Source organism: Cynoglossus semilaevis, chromosome 5 (genome assembly GCF_000523025.1).
Source record: "Cynoglossus semilaevis isolate Cse_v1.0 chromosome 5, Cse_v1.0, whole genome shotgun sequence".
Lineage (NCBI taxonomy): Eukaryota > Metazoa > Chordata > Actinopteri > Pleuronectiformes > Cynoglossidae > Cynoglossus > Cynoglossus semilaevis.
Genome location: NC_024311.1, coordinates 11,921,722 through 11,940,117, shown reverse-complemented (window position 1 = coordinate 11,940,117; position 18,396 = coordinate 11,921,722). Strand labels below are relative to the sequence as shown.

The 18,396-nt window shown below is 40.8% G+C and overlaps 3 protein-coding genes and 1 long non-coding RNA gene across 4 annotated transcripts in view; 2 read left to right on the top strand and 2 right to left on the bottom strand.

Moving 5' to 3' along the window:
* Positions 1-573: 573 nt before the first annotated feature.
* rlbp1a (retinaldehyde binding protein 1a) lies at positions 574-5,329 on the bottom strand. The gene is made up of 8 exons (XM_008310511.2): positions 5,309-5,329; positions 4,678-4,715; positions 4,389-4,517; positions 4,088-4,292; positions 2,712-2,890; positions 1,945-2,103; positions 1,245-1,355; positions 574-1,166 (listed from the first exon to the last, which is right to left on the bottom strand). The coding sequence occupies exons 2-8, from the start codon at positions 4,684-4,686 to the stop codon at positions 1,020-1,022; spliced, it is 939 nt and encodes a 312-aa protein (XP_008308733.1). The 5' UTR covers positions 4,687-4,715; positions 5,309-5,329; the 3' UTR covers positions 574-1,019.
* Positions 5,330-9,451: 4,122 nt separating this feature from the next.
* slc39a1 (solute carrier family 39 member 1) lies at positions 9,452-12,730 on the bottom strand. The gene is made up of 4 exons (XM_008310510.3): positions 12,250-12,730; positions 11,209-11,339; positions 10,733-11,047; positions 9,452-9,983 (listed from the first exon to the last, which is right to left on the bottom strand). Exons 1-4 carry the CDS (start codon positions 12,362-12,364, stop codon positions 9,630-9,632), a joined length of 915 nt encoding a protein of 304 aa, XP_008308732.1. The 5' UTR covers positions 12,365-12,730; the 3' UTR covers positions 9,452-9,629.
* Positions 12,731-12,884: 154 nt separating this feature from the next.
* On the top strand, positions 12,885-15,698 carry tmem208 (transmembrane protein 208). Its single transcript, XM_008310509.3, has 6 exons — positions 12,885-13,077; positions 13,573-13,668; positions 14,029-14,088; positions 14,203-14,339; positions 14,772-14,856; positions 14,946-15,698. Exons 1-6 carry the CDS (start codon positions 13,072-13,074, stop codon positions 15,081-15,083), a joined length of 522 nt encoding a protein of 173 aa, XP_008308731.1. The 5' UTR covers positions 12,885-13,071; the 3' UTR covers positions 15,084-15,698.
* Positions 15,699-17,705: 2,007 nt separating this feature from the next.
* The window catches only part of LOC112487039 (uncharacterized), a 3,391-nt gene continuing 2,700 nt past the window's right edge, over positions 17,706-18,396 (top strand). Inside the window, exon 1 of the long non-coding RNA XR_003049746.1 lies at positions 17,706-17,904. This is a non-coding gene — a long non-coding RNA (uncharacterized LOC112487039). The remainder of the gene's footprint in view (positions 17,905-18,396) is intronic.

The window sequence follows — 18,396 nt, the reverse complement described above, 5'->3', positions numbered from 1 at the left end:
GCTACTGTTGTTTAATGTTTGAGTGGAGAAATGTCCAGTCAACCGTGGCTCAGTGGACAAAGGTGGAGCAGACAGCAGTTATTATAGAGCTTTAATTTTGTCTTATAAAAACTCACTGATGGTGAAAGAAGGGATCAAGTGACAAATGTAATGAGCACATACTGTTACACAACCGACCACGCGCCGCTATTGAGCAGTGGGTGTTTTTTGTGAAGAATAACAATAGTGTGTGTGTGTGTGTGTGTGATTTCAATATGAGACAAAAATATGGTTATTGTGTTCTAAAATAAATTATTTTCCTAATACAAATAGAAATGTGACTCTGTTTGATCCTGAGGTGAAGTTGAATCTTTGATCACTTAAAATGATGAGGTGGACCAAATTTGGCCCGCAGGCCTTGACTTTGACACATTCTTTATAACAACTGTAATGATGTAATAATCAGTCCTGACCCGTGGACCAGGACTAGGATCAGGTTTCTTTGCAGTCGTTGCTGCTCTTTTAGCAACTGTTTGAATACAGATGTTGACACTAATGTTGATTTGAATGAAGGATTTGAATGAAGTTGATGAAGAGTCGGTTACAGGTTAGTAACCACTCGACTCAACAACAGAAACACAGATAAAGTTTTTATTGAAAAGTCCATGATCCAACGCACAGCACAGCTACGGAAACACCACGGTGGATTATCAGACAAATGAAAGATGCGTTTACTGACCAAAGCAGAAATGTTTGCTGTGGTCAAGTGTCTGGACTCGTCTCACACAGCTCTTAATTTGCCGTTACATTTTCAAATTCTGACAGTGGTGTCTGTGAGGAACTTGTTGATGTTGCATTGCAACTTTTGTTTACTTTATTAGTGATGGGATCCAAAGTCAGTCTAACCTAGTGTGCTTTATAAAGGCATCGTCGTATCACTGACTCCAACAATATATTTTCCCCAAATCCTAACTCTATCCTATTTCAAAATCTGGACACAAAAAAGTAATGTGGAAGATAAAACCCGTGGCTCTGTTCCTTCAGAGGGCGGTGTCCTCAGAGCCGAAAAGCTTGGCGGCGATGGCCTTGCAGTCAGACACGGAGGCTTTTCCATCAAAATCCGCTGGAAGGATGTCTGCGTCAAACTCTTTAATGTAGCCGTCCAGCTCATCGCCGTGAACAAAGACCTGCGGGGAAAAAACAGCTCCGTTAGAAGTGAGGGAATCAACAGGAAGTAGACGTTAGGATTGATCAGCGGTGCGTACCCTCTCCAGGAGTTTGCTCTTCATAAAGGGTTTAACCACGTTGTATGTAGTGGTGAAGTACCAGGGCTGATGGGTAACATGGACTGCTTTGAAGCGGGCTGGGAAGGAGTCCTGGAGAGGATGTGATTAATAACATGTTTACTGCAAGAACATTTGGCCTGTAGGTCTAGTTAATCTGACCGTAAATCATACAAAACAGAAACATCATCAGTTGATGCCGGACTTGAACCTTTGACCAAACCTCCCTGTCACTGTAAGGCTCAGGACAACATCCGTTAAAGTAAGAACAGCTTTCCTCACAAGAAAAAAGATTTGGTTCAATGCTGGGGTGTCAAATCCCTGGCTTGGGGACCACTTCTAGCCCGTGAACCCCACCCAAATCTGGCCCGTCAATAATTATATTTTCTCCTGATGTTATTAAAAAATTATTATTATTATTTTGTAATTATAAAACCCCTTTAAGAACTAATACAAAGATTGATTGCAGCTGAATTAAACATTGAATACAAAATGACGGTGTCAGCTGTGGAGTTTGAGACCCCCTGTTTAAAAGATAATGATATTGACTCATGTTGTGTCAAAGTTCATATCTTGATCACCTGGTATGGTCCCTAGCCGTTGCTGCGGAGAATTAAGTAACATACGACAGAAGCCGTGGTCAAACCAAACTCAACAACCGTAAAATGGAAAAAACCCTGACCTGCAGCATGTCCACCATTTTCTTCAGCTCAGCAGGTTTAATTCCCGAGGCGTGCTGCATGGTGAAGCCTTTGAAATTCTCAATCAGGACAAATCCATTGATCTGGGTCTCCTCATTCTCCAGTAACTTCTCCAAGATCACGCAGTATGCTCTCAGAATCTGTCACACACACAGAACCACGAAGGACCGTGAAGATACAGAAAGAAAGTAACACAGTACAGTGGTCCATCTCTATATCGCCGTTCTCCTTTCTGGATTGTTTTAAATACAATCTCAGAACATTAATGACTGGGTAATGACCTTAGTTGGACACAGGAGGGCACTGTTGTTGTTGTTCGACTGTTGATAACAGTCTGGGGAGGTTCATAAAGGGTAAATATATACTGTACGTAAATCATATAATTACTATCTTGCCTCTACTTCGCGATTTTTTTCCCATTGGTCTTGGAACGCAACTATCGCGATAGAAGAGGGACCACTGTATTAAACACTCTGGTCTATCCCTAACACAAACCTTTAACCCTAACCCTGTCCAAACCATCAGCCCCAAAAATGAAATGTTAGCCCGAGTTTGCTCAAAAGTTAGAGAAAAAAATGTGGTCTAAAGAATCCCGAACAAAGTTATGTCTACACTGGAGTCATTTGTCAACCAGGACTGAAGAAAAACTGTGTCAGGCTCCTTTCAGATATGTTCACCATGGTCACAGTGGCATACGTTTGCTAAAAAAGTTCAAATATTTACCCACACGTGAGGCTTTTTTCAGTACCTCATCAAATGTAATCTCCTCCAGATCCCAGTTCTCGATGTTGAAGAGCAGGACCGCACGTCCGTACTTGTCTCTACTGGGCAGAACCACAGGGTATCCCGCCTCGATGGTGCTGCGGACCGCCGCGGGTGTCATGTTCTCAAACAGCTCAGGATAATCCTTCCTGAATCGCACGTAACCTAAAACATCATACACACGCATTATTAAGATAATGAATGAATAAAAGAATCGTACATGTTGTAAAACGTTATATTTATTTTGGTAGAAAAAAATAGCGTTCATTGGGAAAACGTACATTTAAAATCACAGATTTGGCAGATGCTAATTGTCCAAACGTTAGCAGTTTTGGAGAAAAGTTATTCGAGACTTTTTTTTAATTTACCAACGGACAAAAAGACATAGAGAACATTCTAGATGACTGTTCGTAGCTTGTGATAATTTCTGTTTGCAGTTAAGAAAGGAGTGTGTGCACACACACAAACTGATTAAAAGGGTTTGTGGGGACTACATCGCTGACCGTGGTTTATGGGGACCGAAGTTAAACAACTGTAACTGTAGATCAACCGCAGATATCTGAATCACTGCACAATGTATTAAAAGAGACCCGTGACGTCATCCTATTAAAACCAACACCAAGAGTTGTTTTTTTCATTTAATTTCATAAATTTGAATTAAATCAGCTTTTTCATTTTGTCGCCCACTTTCTCATCAAGAACACTTTGCTCTATATAAAATCCCAGGCAGCCGTGTGTGTATTAATGCAATTGCTGTCCCATTTGTACACAAAGAGCCCCTCTGTCTCCGCAATCTCAGAAGTGCTTCAAAGCCCCGGCTAATGAGTTCATGCCTCCCTGTCTCCCTGATGGACAGTATTCATGCATAACAAACAAGATCACACGCTTAATTACACGAGGAAATGGTAACATTTATGCAGATATCTTATTTCTTGTTGGTACTTCATGGAAATTGGTTGTTAAAATGTATTAATTTGAAAACATATTGGATTAATAATTAAAACGAAATCACTTTTGATGATAAAGAATGACAAAAACGGCGAGAAAAAAAAGCTTAAAATTAGTTAAAAATAACCAACATTTTTTTCAGAAACAAATCTAATTTTACAAAAGAAGTAAAATAACCTTAAATGTAACTTGAAACAAAGGCTAAAATGTAGCTTTAACATGGAAGCTAAAATTTTGCGCCTAGGTGGCAAATATTTTCCAAAAAAGGCTAACCTTGGGTGCGCCTAGGTGGCAAATATTTTCCAAGAAAGGCTAACCTTGGGTTAAGCTATACTTTTAGCTTACTCTATGTAAGCTAGCTAGCTTGATTAGCATTGCTGAGGCTAAACGGCGGTCTTCTCCGTCTTTACTCACCTCTCATGAGCTCATGCGCTCTGGTGACGTCAAACTTTCTGGCCCTGAGGAATCTCAACAGTAAAGCGTCAGGTTTGTCCCTGAAACGTTCCAGCGTCAGTTTGTCCAGGTCGTCTCCCTCCGCTGCCTTCTCCTTCATCATGGTCCGCAGGTCCTTCAGTGACGACGCCCGACTCTCCTCAGTCTCGTTCAGTTCATCCTTAGCCTTTAGGATACATTAAAGACAAAGTGTCATTTAAAAACACACAAAAAATGGACGGATTCATGAGCAAATCATTTATCTGTAGTTTTTTTTTCTCACCTTTTGCACAGTATGGCAGGGCAGTTTGTGGCATGGTCCAAACACTGGCCCGTGGTCCTTCACTGTCAAATGCTCCAGTTTGGAGCGCATGGCCTGCTCCTCCTCTGAGACCATACGGAACGTTCCAGTCTGTAGCAAAGATGATGAGAGAAAAGAGTTGATAAAGAATTCTCCTTTCTCCAAGTCCCATCTTCTAGACTTTTCCCCAGACATTACATGTAACCCTATGAGTTTTACTTCATACTTGACCAAAGATTTTTTTTTCTCTTGTTGTAGGTGTTAAACTTACAGCAGCCATGGTTGCAGTCTCTCGGCAGCTTCACTTTTCTGTGTGAGAAAAAAATGTGATTTACTGTTTATTTTCTTTAGAGAAAATTATTTTCTTGCACTAGTTTTGTTTTTTAAAGTGGCTCAAATAACCTTAGTGGACTATGTGTAAAAGTAAAATGCATAAAAAAAACAGACAAAAAAAAAAGAATTTGTTCAGGTTGTTTCTTAAAAAATGCTTAAAGAATTTGTGGATATTCTCAGTCATCCAATCCAGTTGCCTACTTTAAAACTGCTTTTGAGATTATTATGTTTTTTGTTTTTTTTTTTTTTTTCAAAATATATTATCAAACAAGTTAGCAGCGTTCATCCGACTTTTAACACAAGAAACAAATTCACTATTGCTAAGGTATTTTAGTGCATTGCAAAATTTAAAAAATGGCAAAAAATTAAACAATTAATTTAAAAAAATGTCAATTTTCTTGCAAAAATATATAAAAGAGAACAGCATATTTAAGATGAAGATTTAAAATGACAATGAACTTAATTCTACCAGATTGTTTTATTACTAATTAATTAGTAGTACTGACGCAGTAGATTTACACCGGTTTAGTATATTAGGTTATTGAAATGAAAAAGCTCAGTGTTCTTACTTGCAGCAGATGAGATGACAGGACCAGAGTGGCAGAGGAGTCGGCCGGAGGAGAAGTAGGAGTTGAAGGGGAGGAGTGAGTGAAAACGTCACTCACTCCAGGATTAGATTGACACGGAGGATTAACAATGACTCTTATAATCCACATTAGGCAAAGTGTTATATTAGACCCAGCAGATGTGACGTGAAATATAGGTTTGAACTGTGGAAAATATCACATGAGGTGATCAAAGGCCACCTGGGAATTCAAACTCAGCCCTACGTTAGACATTCCTCTCCTGACTTTCAGTGGAACAGACCTCGGATGGAACCACTTGTTTTGGTTCCCAGATTATGGATTACTGACCCATGACTGAACGGTATCAAACACCACGGGCGGTACTGACTCAAAGGAGGTCGAGCCACGTACCATAAAGAACATGAATATATCCCACCACAGCAGTTGATTTTAGTTTCAGGATGATAGTTTCAGCCCACGATGTTTTCCTTTGGTTTAGACCCGGGTTCTCAAACATATGGCTCGCGGGCCAAAACTGACCCGCTCCCATTAGTTGGCATCGGTGTAACCCATTTGACCAGCCATAGCTGACATAAACCCACTGGCGGGAGAGTCGTGTGGGACTCGTATTCTTTCCAAACGTCATGACAGACTCAGGTTTATTTGAGGTGCAGGTTATAAATTATTTGCGATGATTTAATCGTGACATTGTTGTCAAAGACCTATAAAAACATCGCGTTGACAGGACGGAGCAGTGAAAAAGGTTAATGAGCTGTTGGCTAACAGAGGAAGTGTCTGTCGTGGGTCTCCCTCTCCCTCCTCTTCCTCCCTCGTCTTCCTCCCCCCTCTCCCACACTGAGGCCTCTGTGATTCAGAGTTGACGGACCTACTGTACGGTGTTATTGTCCTTTTTTTTATCGGCTCCCCTCATTAGCGGATGCTAATGAGTGCCGTCCTGTATCCCAGCGGACACAAGCAGGGGTTAACAATGCCATGAATTACGTTTGACCCAGCTATGGAGGCGTTCTCCTGTCTGGAATTCTGTTTCCAAAGGGGATTATATAAAGAATTTTGGGCAGTTATGCCATTCAACAACAACAATAGCGCCCTCCTCTTCCCAACTCCTGTCAGTCATCGAATCGTTTCCGACGTCTCACCCTGACAGATAATTATGTGGAATAAAAACAAAACCGACCAACCTGTGAAGGAAATCAGTGTTTATTTATTTATTGTTACAGTGCCATGTTGAAATGTTTTCAGTGATCAAGACTTCATTCTGTAATTACTGTAATTTAAAAGTTAAAGCGTAACGTCAATACATTTATGAACTAAGTTCATTTTAAATTAGCACAAGGCACAGTCACAGGTTTAAATAAAAATAGTCACAGGAACTGGTCGCTCACAAAACACATTTGTTATGAGTTAAAAAGTGAATAAATGAATTCTTACTACAGGAAACATACTGTATATATGTCAAATAATACACCCTACGTCGATGATGTCACTCTTATCCTCAGCAGAAAATATTTTATTTGTGCACAATTGTAAATCACAATATAACAGGTCTGAAAACATTGTTGTTAGTTGGTGTTTTTGCAGTGTTAAAAAATACTTATGATTTAAACACAGTACTTTATGTCGAGGTAAAATGAAGGAAAAAAACTGCAATAATGCAGATTTGTTCTATTGTACAATAGAAAAAACCAGGCTGCCATATATATAAAAACATAAATATCAAGATTCTAATTCTTCAAACCTGATCGTCATCTTTACACTGAAATTTCAAATTTCTTTCCTCAAACTTTAGCGAGACGTTTACAACAGCAGTTTTTGTCTTACTTCAAAAAACACAGTTTAATCCCGTTGGAGGAAACAAAGACTGTATGGAGACCGGACTAAACTAGGCCAAAGGTCAACGTAATGTAAATAGCAGCGTTCACCATGTGATGCACACATAGACAGTCAGATGATGGTTGGTTTGAAGAGTCACTCCTCAGACTAAAGGGGCAGGACGTTTATGTTTTAGTTTATATTCACACAAATTCACACCAGGCCATGTGAGAAAAGCTGATCGTACGTAAGGCAACACAACAACAGTGTTAATGAACAGTGGCTGGAACTGTTGACTGTATGTCCCGGAAGTCTGTCGGGAAAAATAAAAGAATAAACAGCGGGCTGGATTGGATGGCTCGGCGGGCCAGTTTTGGCCCGCAGACCACTAGTTGATAATCCCTGACCTAGAGAAAGAGTGGCATTTGAGTCCCTAACCCAGGCGTGGGCCATTTTTTTGACTCCACAATAGGTCCTAAAATTTGTACAACGCTAGTATAAATTAATAACATAATTTGGTGGGCCGGATTAAAAGGCCAAATGGGCTGCATCCGGCCCCCGGGCCATAGTTTGCCTTTGCCTGCCCTAACCTCTGACTGATTGCTGTGTTTGTGAACCTCCTGGTGAATTGGCAAAAAGTATCCACACTTAAGCTTTGGAACAAGTCAAATACAAAACAATACATACAAAGAAATACATTTTTAAATGTAACTGAAGACCAGACCAGTGTTTCAGTCAGGAAAAACCCACGTCCATCTACGCTGAGTGTTTTTCCTGGTAGTTGTAAATAGAGTTGGCTCGATACCATTGTTTCATGTCCGATACTGATACAGATACTGCAGCTTGGAGTATCTGCCGATAACAATATCAACCCGATAACGTCCTTGTTTACTGCATATTGTGCATGGTTAAGTTTACAGTTGTTTCTTTTTTCAATATTGGACCGATACTGATCCAGAGTATCGGATCGAGCCACCCCTAGTTGAAAACATAACACACGACAGTGATGAAACTGGAAAATACACATAAAAATGGAGCGTACGCACATTAAAGCAGGTTCAAACGCTGTAGTCACAGAGTTCCCGTGGGTCTGTGGCAACAGTGAGACCACAGGTTTGTTGCACGTCCAGTGTCTATTTACATTAAATCTTTCCTCAGAAAAAGAAAAGGAATAAACAGTTATAAACTGCCTCAGTGTCGGACTTAAAATAAAAGTAGAGAGAAATCAAAACCTGTGCAAAGATCGTCATGGTACCAGTAGTTAAAAGAACAAAAAGTCACGTGGCCCACAGAAAATCAGTACCGATCCCTGGGTCACTTGCTAACGAGCCGAATAAAAATGATTCAAGAGAATCCAGTTATTTTCATGTGCTTTCTTCATTTAAAGGCATTTTGGCAATTTTACCAAATGATGTCGTTCAGCCTCCGATACAAATTTTACCAAATGATGTCGTTCAGCCTCTGATACAAACAGAATAAAGGCTATTTGTAACAGAATAAAGGCTAAAAGACGTTTTATTTTGAAATTTTTTTAACAATCCTTCATGATCCTTCAGTGATCGGCTCAGTACCAGCCGACCTCGGTACATTAGGGTTGGGGACCACTGTCCAGTCCTATATACCTATTTTTCTTGTTTCCTAAGTGTGATGCCTGCCTTCACTAGGGGGTGCCAGAGAGCATTTTAAGGGCGGGAGCAAACGAGGGAAAACCAAAGGCAGGTGTGAGACAACATCTAGACCGGCAACCAATCAGAGACTGAACTGATGGAGTTGTCTGGTGTTGTTCGTCAGTGTTTTCACAGAAATTTAAAATACTATTTCGTTCATTTTTGCGACTTGAAATCTCAAGCAATAATATTCCATCCATAATCCAATGGAAGTGGATGTTTATTTGTGTTAATGCATGTGCGTGGGTACACGTAGGTGTGGAGTGTGTTTGTGTTTGTGCAGCTGAGGGTGAGGGTTGATTGTTTGACTCCACGGAGGGAGGAGCTCAAAGAGTTTGACTAAAAAACCATTGACATTTTTAAATATCAGTCAGGTTTCTCCTCTGAGGAGTGTTGGGATGATAATAAATTCACATTCACTTTCATGCTGCCTTCATGCTTGTAAACAGAAGTTTATCCAGTGTTAGTAAAAACCAGGGATGTCCGATATTAACTTTTTGCCGATATCCAATCAGCTGATATTGTCCAATTTCGATATTAATCGATACCGATATATGAAGCCCTTTGGGTTAAAGGGAGAGTACACATAACTAACCAATATTACATAATTAAGCTAATATCGGCTGATAATATCGCTCGGAAATCCCTGTTTTTTTTTTGCATTTACTTGTTTCTTATAGAAGAGGAACTCTGTCTTTGGCCTGTGATTTGGCTAAAAAAAAATCCACTTTCTCTCAAAAACCAAAGTAGTCTTTCAGTAGAAAAATCACCTACAAACTTGTAGTAGCTGCAGTCAGAGGCACCAGGACTCCGACGGCAGAAAGACCTCATCCCAAAAACGTCAGCGCTGCCATGATGCTGAAGCCCAGCAGGATGAAGAGCACCTTGAACAGCTGCTTCTCCGGGGAGTTGAGCTCATGTGGAAGGATCTCCAGGAAGGTGATGTAGATGAAGGTCCCCGCGGCGAGTCCCTCCAGGACAGCCTGGATCAGCGCTCCGGCTGCTAGCTGGGCCTCCATGACGCCGATGCCGATGGCGATGCCGAGCGGCGACATTAGAGCGAAGAGTCCGATGTATGCGGCCACCCACGCTGGACGAACAGCGCTCTGGACCAGCTTCACCGACAGGCTGAAGACGATGATGCATTTGTGGACCAGGATAGCGATGCAGATCTCCAACACCTGGACGACACACAGATGTTTTATGGGTAATATTCTAGTGAGTAATGCAGTAAAGTGTTAAACCAATGTATGATGTCACTTCCTGAATCGGTTCTGCAATATTGAAATTTGTACTACGTCCTCTTAGACCAGTGATTCTCAACCACTGTGCTGAGATCATTAGGTGTGGCACAATTAATTCCTCTTCCGCTAGGTGGCAGCAGATGGTTATTTAAACTAAAAAGGTAATCAGAGCCGTTGATGTTTATTTAAACTAAAAAGGTAATCAGAGCTGTTGCTTGTATACTGTCCTGCCAGTATATCAGCGTTGTCTTCAACTAAACAGGAGTACATTTTTTAGTTAATTTAAACTAGAATATTAATATATTTTATAACAAATACTTTTTGTGGGATTTTTGTTTAGTGGTGTGCCATGTTGTTTTTCCTGATGATATATATGTGCAGCCTGGTGGTCACTTGGGCACACTGCAGGTTTTTTAATTTTAAAATGCTTGTACATAAAATTGTATCTTACATATGTATTTTTAAATATCTTTTTGACATTTTGAGGAATTAGGAGCTGAGTGAGTTGAAGTCAGTGTCGCTGCAGTTTCACTTCTCGTTCATTTGTAATGACTTGTGATGTTTGGTGATGTGTTTTTTTTACACTGTTTCTGTTCTAGTTCCTGAGTTCATGTAGCAGAGACAGTTCTAATCTACAAAAGCTCCAGATGTTTTCAGATGTTTTGTGGAGCCTTTTCTGGACCAACCTTTGAGTCTGTGTTCTGTAGGCCGATAGCCAGGCCCTCAAAGACTGAGTGAAGCGAGAGAGAGATGAAGAGTATGAAGGAGCGGAAAGGAGAGTGAGCCTGGAAGTCCACATGGACGTGGTGACCGCTGCTCTCCAGATCACTGCTTGCACCGTGTCCATGTCCATGTCCATGTCCATTTCTGTTCTCCTGTAACAGAGGGGCTCTCTCCTCCTGAACCCCTCCTCCCCCCTGACAGGTCAGGACCATCTTCTCCAGTATGAGGACAGTGAAGAAGCCGGCAGCCATGATGAACTCTGGAAGAGGGAAGCTGGTCTGTTTCAGACCCAGACACAAAAGAAATACTTTTTATGTTCAGTTCGTCGTGTCAAAAACTACAGATTATGAATTGAGCTTTTTTTCCCCAAAACTCTAAATCAATCAAAATCAAGAGATCACAGCTGACATTGACAGAACATGTCCAAACACTGACGAACCTCCACTTTCCGAGCGGCCAGTTCTGTACTGATGTCCGACAGGTAATCTGGAATGATGTCCAGCAGACATGCTGCCAGGAAAACTCCACCAGCAAAGCAGCTGATGAGACTTAAAACTGTGCGATGGGCCTCTGCAAATAAATAATAAAACATTTTTAGTAAGTTAATAACTATAACTTATATTATTCTTTGAAAGGTGCTGAAAAAGTCATATTTGAAAAAAAAAATTGATGAGTGGAAGTTTATGTGGTACATCATGAGAATATGAAAAAGCAAAAATTAAAAAAACCCTCCCCCACACACACACTTTCACTTCCACTTAAAACAATGTGGACGGTCGACCTTTCTCGGCTTTAACCATGTGTTAACACGTCGTTAAGCTCCAGGCTTCAGTCATCAGAATCAGGTGACTCTGGTCATTTTGTGTCTGTATGTTAACTGAAGTATATTTCCTAATTAACGCATGACTATTAACAAACACTGTGTTTTATTCGTTCTGTCCTTGTCTGTAAATGGGATTACTGACTGAAGACCACTCTTTTATCAACTCTAAGTGTGTTCTCATATCAGCAGCTTTTATCACATCGTCAGTGGTTTCTTAAGTCACAGTTGATACGTTCAGTGTGTTTATTACCTCAACACACTTATCTGGTTTAAAAACGTGATTCAGTCAAAGATCAGGGACTATCTGCTGTAGGAACCACACTCTTCTACCTAACGGCCAAACTTCCGTAAATTAAATGACTTTTATGCTGCTCTTTGGTTTAATCTACAAAACACTGTAACATAGTAATAACATTAATATACTCATCTCATCCTTAACACTTCGTCCTTGTTTTGTTGGAATAAACTATGAGTGTTTTATTTTTTTTTTGGTCGCAACTACTGATTTGTATTTAGAATACAGACCTTATTTATACGAAACATGGATTAAATTTTATTTAGAAACGTGGTAATATATATAAATATATATACATATATGTATATATATAAAATCCAGTATCCATAAATATTTCATTTAATACTTTATTATTTACTGACCTGTTCCGTTTGTGCGTCTGAACCATTTGACGCGGGCGGGTACGGATCCAAAAAGCAGCGTCAGGATCAGCAGCCCGAACAGAGCTCCTATTTTAACCTGGAGCAAATAATCCATGATGATTCACAATCTGACAGACTAAGACTGTAATTTTTATATCCAACGTAACATTTATTTAGCCTTAAATCAGCAGGAGACCAGAGGATACAGGGAGCTAAGTTGGACTGAAGCCATCAGTTACAGTCACATTATTGTCTGTAGAGTCCGGCCAGTGTTTACTACGGTGGCCGACACAGGTCAAACTCCACCGGGAATTCCCTCTCCGCCTCTGTTGCTGTTAATAAAGTGTGGTAGCTGACCACTAGAGGGCACAGTTGTCCCACGTTTATGTCGCATCACCTCTGCTGTATATAATTTTAGAGAAACTCTTTTCTGTCATTGTCTTCTTCGTCAATAATGAATAAAATAAATTACATAAAATTAGAATTAACGTACTCGAATGTTTTAGTCTGTCAGAGGCTGTATTAAAACAAAACATTTAGACATCTTTAGAAACGTTCCTTTATTTTATATGAATCGAGTGCCGCCGCAGGTTGATTGCGTCATTCCTATGCACCGGATGTGCAGCGCTCCAGCCTCAAGCCGTAGTGCTGAGGTGTTACTTACAAGGCGGTTTTACCGTTGCAGTTCCAGGAGCGGGATATTAATGAATTAAAATACATTTTGGTAGCTAGAGAGCGACAAAGTGAAGGAGTAGAAACAGCTTTAGTTAAGAGGCAAGTAAATGTGACAGAAGCTGCAGCAGCACCGGCAAACAGTGACGAATGGCGGTGAGTGAGATTGACACATTCATTTAAAGCAGTGTATTCAAAGCCTAAATACCAACCGTTATTATGTAGCTGCTGGTACCTCCTTAAATTCAGCCACGTCTTATTTTGTACTTTAGAGTAAACCTGCGACGACAGCTACCTACTCTTCAACAGTGGACTTTGGTCCTGAGGAGAACTATTAGTGTCAGAAAAGTCGAAGCTTATACTAAAACAGAACAAATGCAACACCTGACAAGTAGTTCCAATTGTTCTGGCTAAAGTGGGGTTTTAAAAGGCTAAGGCTAAAAAAGTGTCATCTGCATATAATGTAAAATCAAATGTGTGACTATGTAAATTCTTTCTTCCTCCTTAATAAAAACATTGTGGTTATTTTGATAAGAAATGACACAATTTGGCTCAGTCATTGTTTTTTGACTGTAATGAGTATAAGGCAACACAAAAGTTTGTGATTTTGAATCCGATATCACTAACTGTGCTCTGTGTTCTGCTCAACAGCCCAAAGGTAAAGTCGGCACGAAGGGAAAGAAGCAGATATATGAAGACAATGAGGCAACTCTGAAGTTCTACACCAGGGTCATCCTAGGAGCAAATGTAAATCTGTTTCTGTCACTTTTCCTTCAGTATTTGAGTCACACACATCACGTTAAATGTTAAAAATCAAATCTTAACATTTATTAGTACATGTAGCTTCAATATATTTGAAGTTATTTGGTGCTTCCATGAATTCATGAAAAACATCCCTTCAAAACCACCAGGGGGAGTAAATTTGATTGTTTGAAATTTTTGAATGAAACAGGTACAGGTGTTTGTACAAACAAACTAATTTACTTTGTTAATTACATCATTCTTACTGTCACAAAAAACCTTAAGACGTTTCTGTATGACCCTTGAGCATTAGGTGAAAAATCTCAGAATGTTGAACTTTTCTCATTGCATTTCTTCTCTCCACAGGCCATTTATGCAGCCGTGAATTTTTTAATTTTCTCCAGCTCTTCTACATTTTGGACATGGGTGTGTGCTCTTATTCAATATCATTTCAAATCTTTACATTCTCATATCCACTGTCATTCATCCCGCCGACGTTCCTTTCTTATTTGGCTCTATACCTCGGTCTGGCTTCTGTAGTTTCTGCTGGTGTGTGCACTAGCAGTGTATGTTGGCAGTTACCGCTCCATGTCTGCGATGGCCAAGCCGGCGTTTGCTGAGGATGGGAGTCTCCTGGATGGAGGAATAGACCTGAACATGGAGCAGGGAATGGCAGAGTAAGTTTACAATTGTTCATTGTGACATCTTTGGCAAATGGAGCAGGGAATGGCAGAGTAAGTTTCGGAAATAATTTCTCCAAATCATTGTGACATCTTTGGCAGTTACAAAATAAGTTTGAAACTGCCATTTTTTAACATTTTACATACACGTCGTCCCTCGCTGTATCACGGTTCTTCTGTTGCGCCCTGAGTGCGTCGCAGGTTTTTAATATTTTAAATGTATTTTTGTATTGCGAATTTTTGCAATATATAGACATTTTTAAATTTCCAATATTTTCATTATTTTCATGATAAAATAAGCATTCTCTAGCCTAAGAAAAGAAATAGTACAAAGAATTAAAATATATTTTGTTACACATGAATGTGAGTGAACGAGATTTGTGAAAGTTTCTTTAAGATTTTTCGTTAATATGGTTTTTCTGGTTTCAGGCATCTGAAGGACGTCATCCTGTTAACAGCCATAGTCCAAGTTCTCAGCACCATCTCTTCTTATTTCTGGTACCTCTGGCTGCTGGTAAGAGCTTTTAGAGATTTCCCCATGAAAAAAAAAAATCTTCATTTTGCCTACTTGTTCTAATTATTTTCCGACTGCGTGATAACCAGGCACCGGCTCGTGCCCTGCATCTGCTGTGGGTGAACTTTTTGGGCCCCTGGTTTATGGCAGAGAACCCGACAGCTCCAGAGGAAGTGAACGAGAAGAAGCAGAGACGACAGGAACGCAGACAAATGAGGAAGTTCTGACGGAGCGGAGCAGACCGAGCAGTATTTTTTTATACACACACAATCTAATATACAGATAAAAAAAGGATCTTGTAAGTTATTCAGAAAGAGATTTTGTAATACGTTTCAAAGGAGTCAGGTTCACCTCTGATACCGTGGGCCCATGTTTTCCTCCTGCCGTCTCTTCTAATCCAATTTTCCGCATCAATTATAGAAAGAAATGTTCCCTGTTTAGATAATGTCACTGTCCAAATATTATTGGTCCTCACGCAGAGACTTAAGAGCTTTTGTGTTGCACAATTTCTGCCCTCAGTTGATTTCCTGTCAGTTACACCCAGGAACAGACAAGGTTTCAAACAAGTCCGAACTTAAATTAGTTCTTTTAGGATTTATTTTTTTGTTTTTTGAAAATGTATTTTGTTTTCAGATTTTCTATATCACTGATTTGTCTTAATGACTGAGAACATCGCGGAAATAAAAGTACCTGTTGCATGTTTTCAGTAGAAAAATATTCCGTCTTCCCTATGTGTTTTTCTGTGTCTTTTTGACCTGAGATTTCTTTAAACATAAAACAGAAGAAGGAGGAAAGTCATGACATTGGTGCCTTAATAAATGTGTCCAACATTTTTTCTTTCAGTTCTCTGGTTTGAAGTGACATTGTTTTTTAAAATACTGTCAGTTTCTGTCGACACGAAAGTCAAAATTCTCATAGAATCTCGACACGAAAGTCAAAATTCTCATAGAAGCTTCAACAATCTACAAACTGCATTTTAAAACAAACGAGTCATTTATATATATGTATGTATATGTTTATTTATATGGGTATATATGTGTGTGTGAATATAATATAAATATATACGTACATATAGGCTATATGTATTTATAGATTTGTGTGTATACATATACAGTGTACTGTATATATGTATGTAGATGTTAGCACCTGCAACACTTCAGACACAATCCTGTCTCGTGCTAAAGTCTCTGGAAACAGCCCAAATATTTGAGATTAGCAGGTTAATATCAGAGCTTACAGACTGATGCACAGATGACACTTTAATCCCCTCAAACTGTACAAATGTCAGCCACTCTGTGCACGGCTGTGTCTGCGTTAGCATCCGCTGACTGTAGCCTCGTCCTCGGGCGTCACTGAGTGACTTGAAAGGGTCCATCCCAGTGTCGGAAATGTCTATTCACTGATTACGTTCCCGCTCAGACTCCAAAGAGAGTGAGTGGGCTGTCTGAGCTCACATCTGCCCCCGGTGTAATTGCACTTTTTCTCGTTATTGTTCCATCCAATCCTTGCTCAACTCAACAAGCTGCGACCTGCGTTCTTCTTCAAGTCCACTGCAAAATCCTGAATCTGGTTAAAAAGACATAAAACAGTCGGAGAACTACAAAGTCTCCTCATGTACACGCTGGAATTACAGCTCTCTCCGTTTTTTGTTTTTTTTTTGGACGTTCCTCTCAGACAGCACCATCCCCACAAGCGTTGACTAAATGAGTGCCTCTGCTGCTCCTGCCTCCTTCACTCCAGCCCTGTGGTCCTCTACTGTCTCTATTATAGGGTTATAAACAAAGTAACCAAAATTAGAGCAGCACGGCACCCAGTTGTCAGGCTCAATCCCAGATGTTGGGCTCTGAGAGGGACCACGCTGCAGTGTAATTTAGCACTGAGGCCACTTACTGCACGTAACCCCCCCCACCCCCACACCCCCACGCCCCCACCCCTTATGTGTACTCAGTTTGTACCTGACTGTAGTTTTCATTTATTAGTCAGTAGTTGGTAGTCAGTTGTCAGTAGTCAGTAGTCAGGAGTCAGGAGTCAGTTGTCAGTAGTCAGTAGTCAGTAGTCAGGAGTCAGGAGTCAGTAGTTAGTTGTTAGTTGTCAGCAGTCAGTTGTCAGGAGTCAGTTGTCAGTAGTCAGTAGTCAGGAGTCAGTAGTTAGTTGTTAGTTGTCAGCAGTCAGTTGTTAGGAGTCAGTTGTCAGCAGTCAGTAGTCAGTTGTTAGTAGTCAGTAGTCAGCAGTCAGTTGTTAGGAGTCAGTTGTCAGTAGTCAGCAGTCAGTTGTCAGGAGTCAGTTGTCAGTTGTCAGCAGCCAGTAACCAGCGTGAAGGTGTTTTTGCCTCATCGACTCTGACAGAACATTTTTAAAACCCTTTTTACACTCACACAACCAGACAAAACAGGAAACTGGGGGGCATTTGGCCGAGAGGGGAGCCCTTGACCTTTGACCCGCAGCACTCCTGGTCTTTGAAGTCAGAGAGGGTGAATCACCAGCAATTACATGTGATGCTGAGCGTGTTCCCCCCTGAACGTTCGGCCTCCGCTGTGTAAACAGAATCAGATCTGTGCTGGGCCGGCCTGTGGGTGGAGTCCTCCCCGACTTTATCATCTCTGCTCTCTTTCAACCTTGTTTTGACTCCGGACTTGGACGATCCAAACACTGAGGGGTTTCAGTGTAGGAGTGGCTGGCGTCAGTACATGGTTCCTATTTTTCATTCTGGAGGCCTTTTAAAAAGTAAGAATAAAACAAAAAAGCCCTGTTTCAATGTTGTACATTCTGTAGGAGGAACGACGTCTGCCCCTCTGTCTGCCCCTCTGTCTGCCCCTCTGTCTGCCTCTCCCTGGGTAATTAGCTCCACCACGCTCACCTGTGCATCACTGCTCATTAGTCTCACCCGTCACACCTGGTGTCCTGGTTATATATCTCTCTCCCTCTTGGTTGTTCCTCTGTTTGATGGTCACCGTTTGACCTGTGATGTGTGACAGGACATGTCTGTCCTGGAGGTGGCGCTCTCATCTCGTGTTCCTCCCTCTCAGTCTTCTGCTCTACCTGTTCTGGGTGAGTTTCCTGTTTCGGGCTCAGCCCAGTTTGAGTCTAGATTCTGTTACTGTTGGTGTTTCTGAGTTTTGGACTTTTCAACATCCGGTGGTAACAGATGCAATTGCGTCTTGTGCCCCCTTGGGGGTGCTAAGTAATGGTCTCTGAGCAGCCGTTTGGTGTTGTACATGAATTTGTATGTTCTCTTTTCTCACACGCAGAAACTAGCGGTGATAGGGCTGATTTTTTAAAAATAAATTCTCCGGTCACTTATGGTGTCTCGTGGTCAAAAACTGACCAATCAGCATGGCTGTTTCTAGCATCGTCCTCTAGATCACACCTGACACCGGTCGAAGAATATTCACAGCTCCCACCGCTGCCAAAAAAAGGAAGCCGTTAGGAATCACTCCTGCATTTCACTCTTGCGTGTCTCTGTCCACTTGACGTGTGTGTAAAAGCATCTTGTGGATCAAACATGGGGGGCGCATTCTTCGCCATCCTCTGGGCTTGTCG

What these genes read in the sequence shown, in the direction of transcription:
- rlbp1a (XM_008310511.2), bottom strand. An exon ending in AAATGGTGGACATGCTGCAG is followed by an intron (nt 1,356 to 1,944) that starts GTCAGGGTTTTT and finishes CATCCTCTCCAG; the next exon opens with GACTCCTTCCCAGCCCGCTT. An exon ending in AGAGCAAACTCCTGGAGAGG is followed by an intron (nt 1,167 to 1,244) that starts GTACGCACCGCT and finishes TTTTCCCCGCAG; the next exon opens with GTCTTTGTTCACGGCGATGA.
- slc39a1 (XM_008310510.3), bottom strand. Translation starts at nt 12,364, where the DNA reads ATGGATTATTTGCTCCAGGTTAAAATAGGAGCTCTGTTCGGGCTGCTG. An exon ending in CAGACGCACAAACGGAACAG is followed by an intron (nt 11,340 to 12,249) that starts GTCAGTAAATAA and finishes ATTTATTTGCAG; the next exon opens with AGGCCCATCGCACAGTTTTA. An exon ending in TACAGAACACAGACTCAAAG is followed by an intron (nt 9,984 to 10,732) that starts GTTGGTCCAGAA and finishes TGTGTCGTCCAG; the next exon opens with GTGTTGGAGATCTGCATCGC.
- tmem208 (XM_008310509.3), top strand. An exon ending in CTTCTACATTTTGGACATGG is followed by an intron (nt 14,089 to 14,202) that starts GTGTGTGCTCTT and finishes TGGCTTCTGTAG; the next exon opens with TTTCTGCTGGTGTGTGCACT. An exon ending in ATGGAGCAGGGAATGGCAGA is followed by an intron (nt 14,340 to 14,771) that starts GTAAGTTTACAA and finishes TTCTGGTTTCAG; the next exon opens with GCATCTGAAGGACGTCATCC.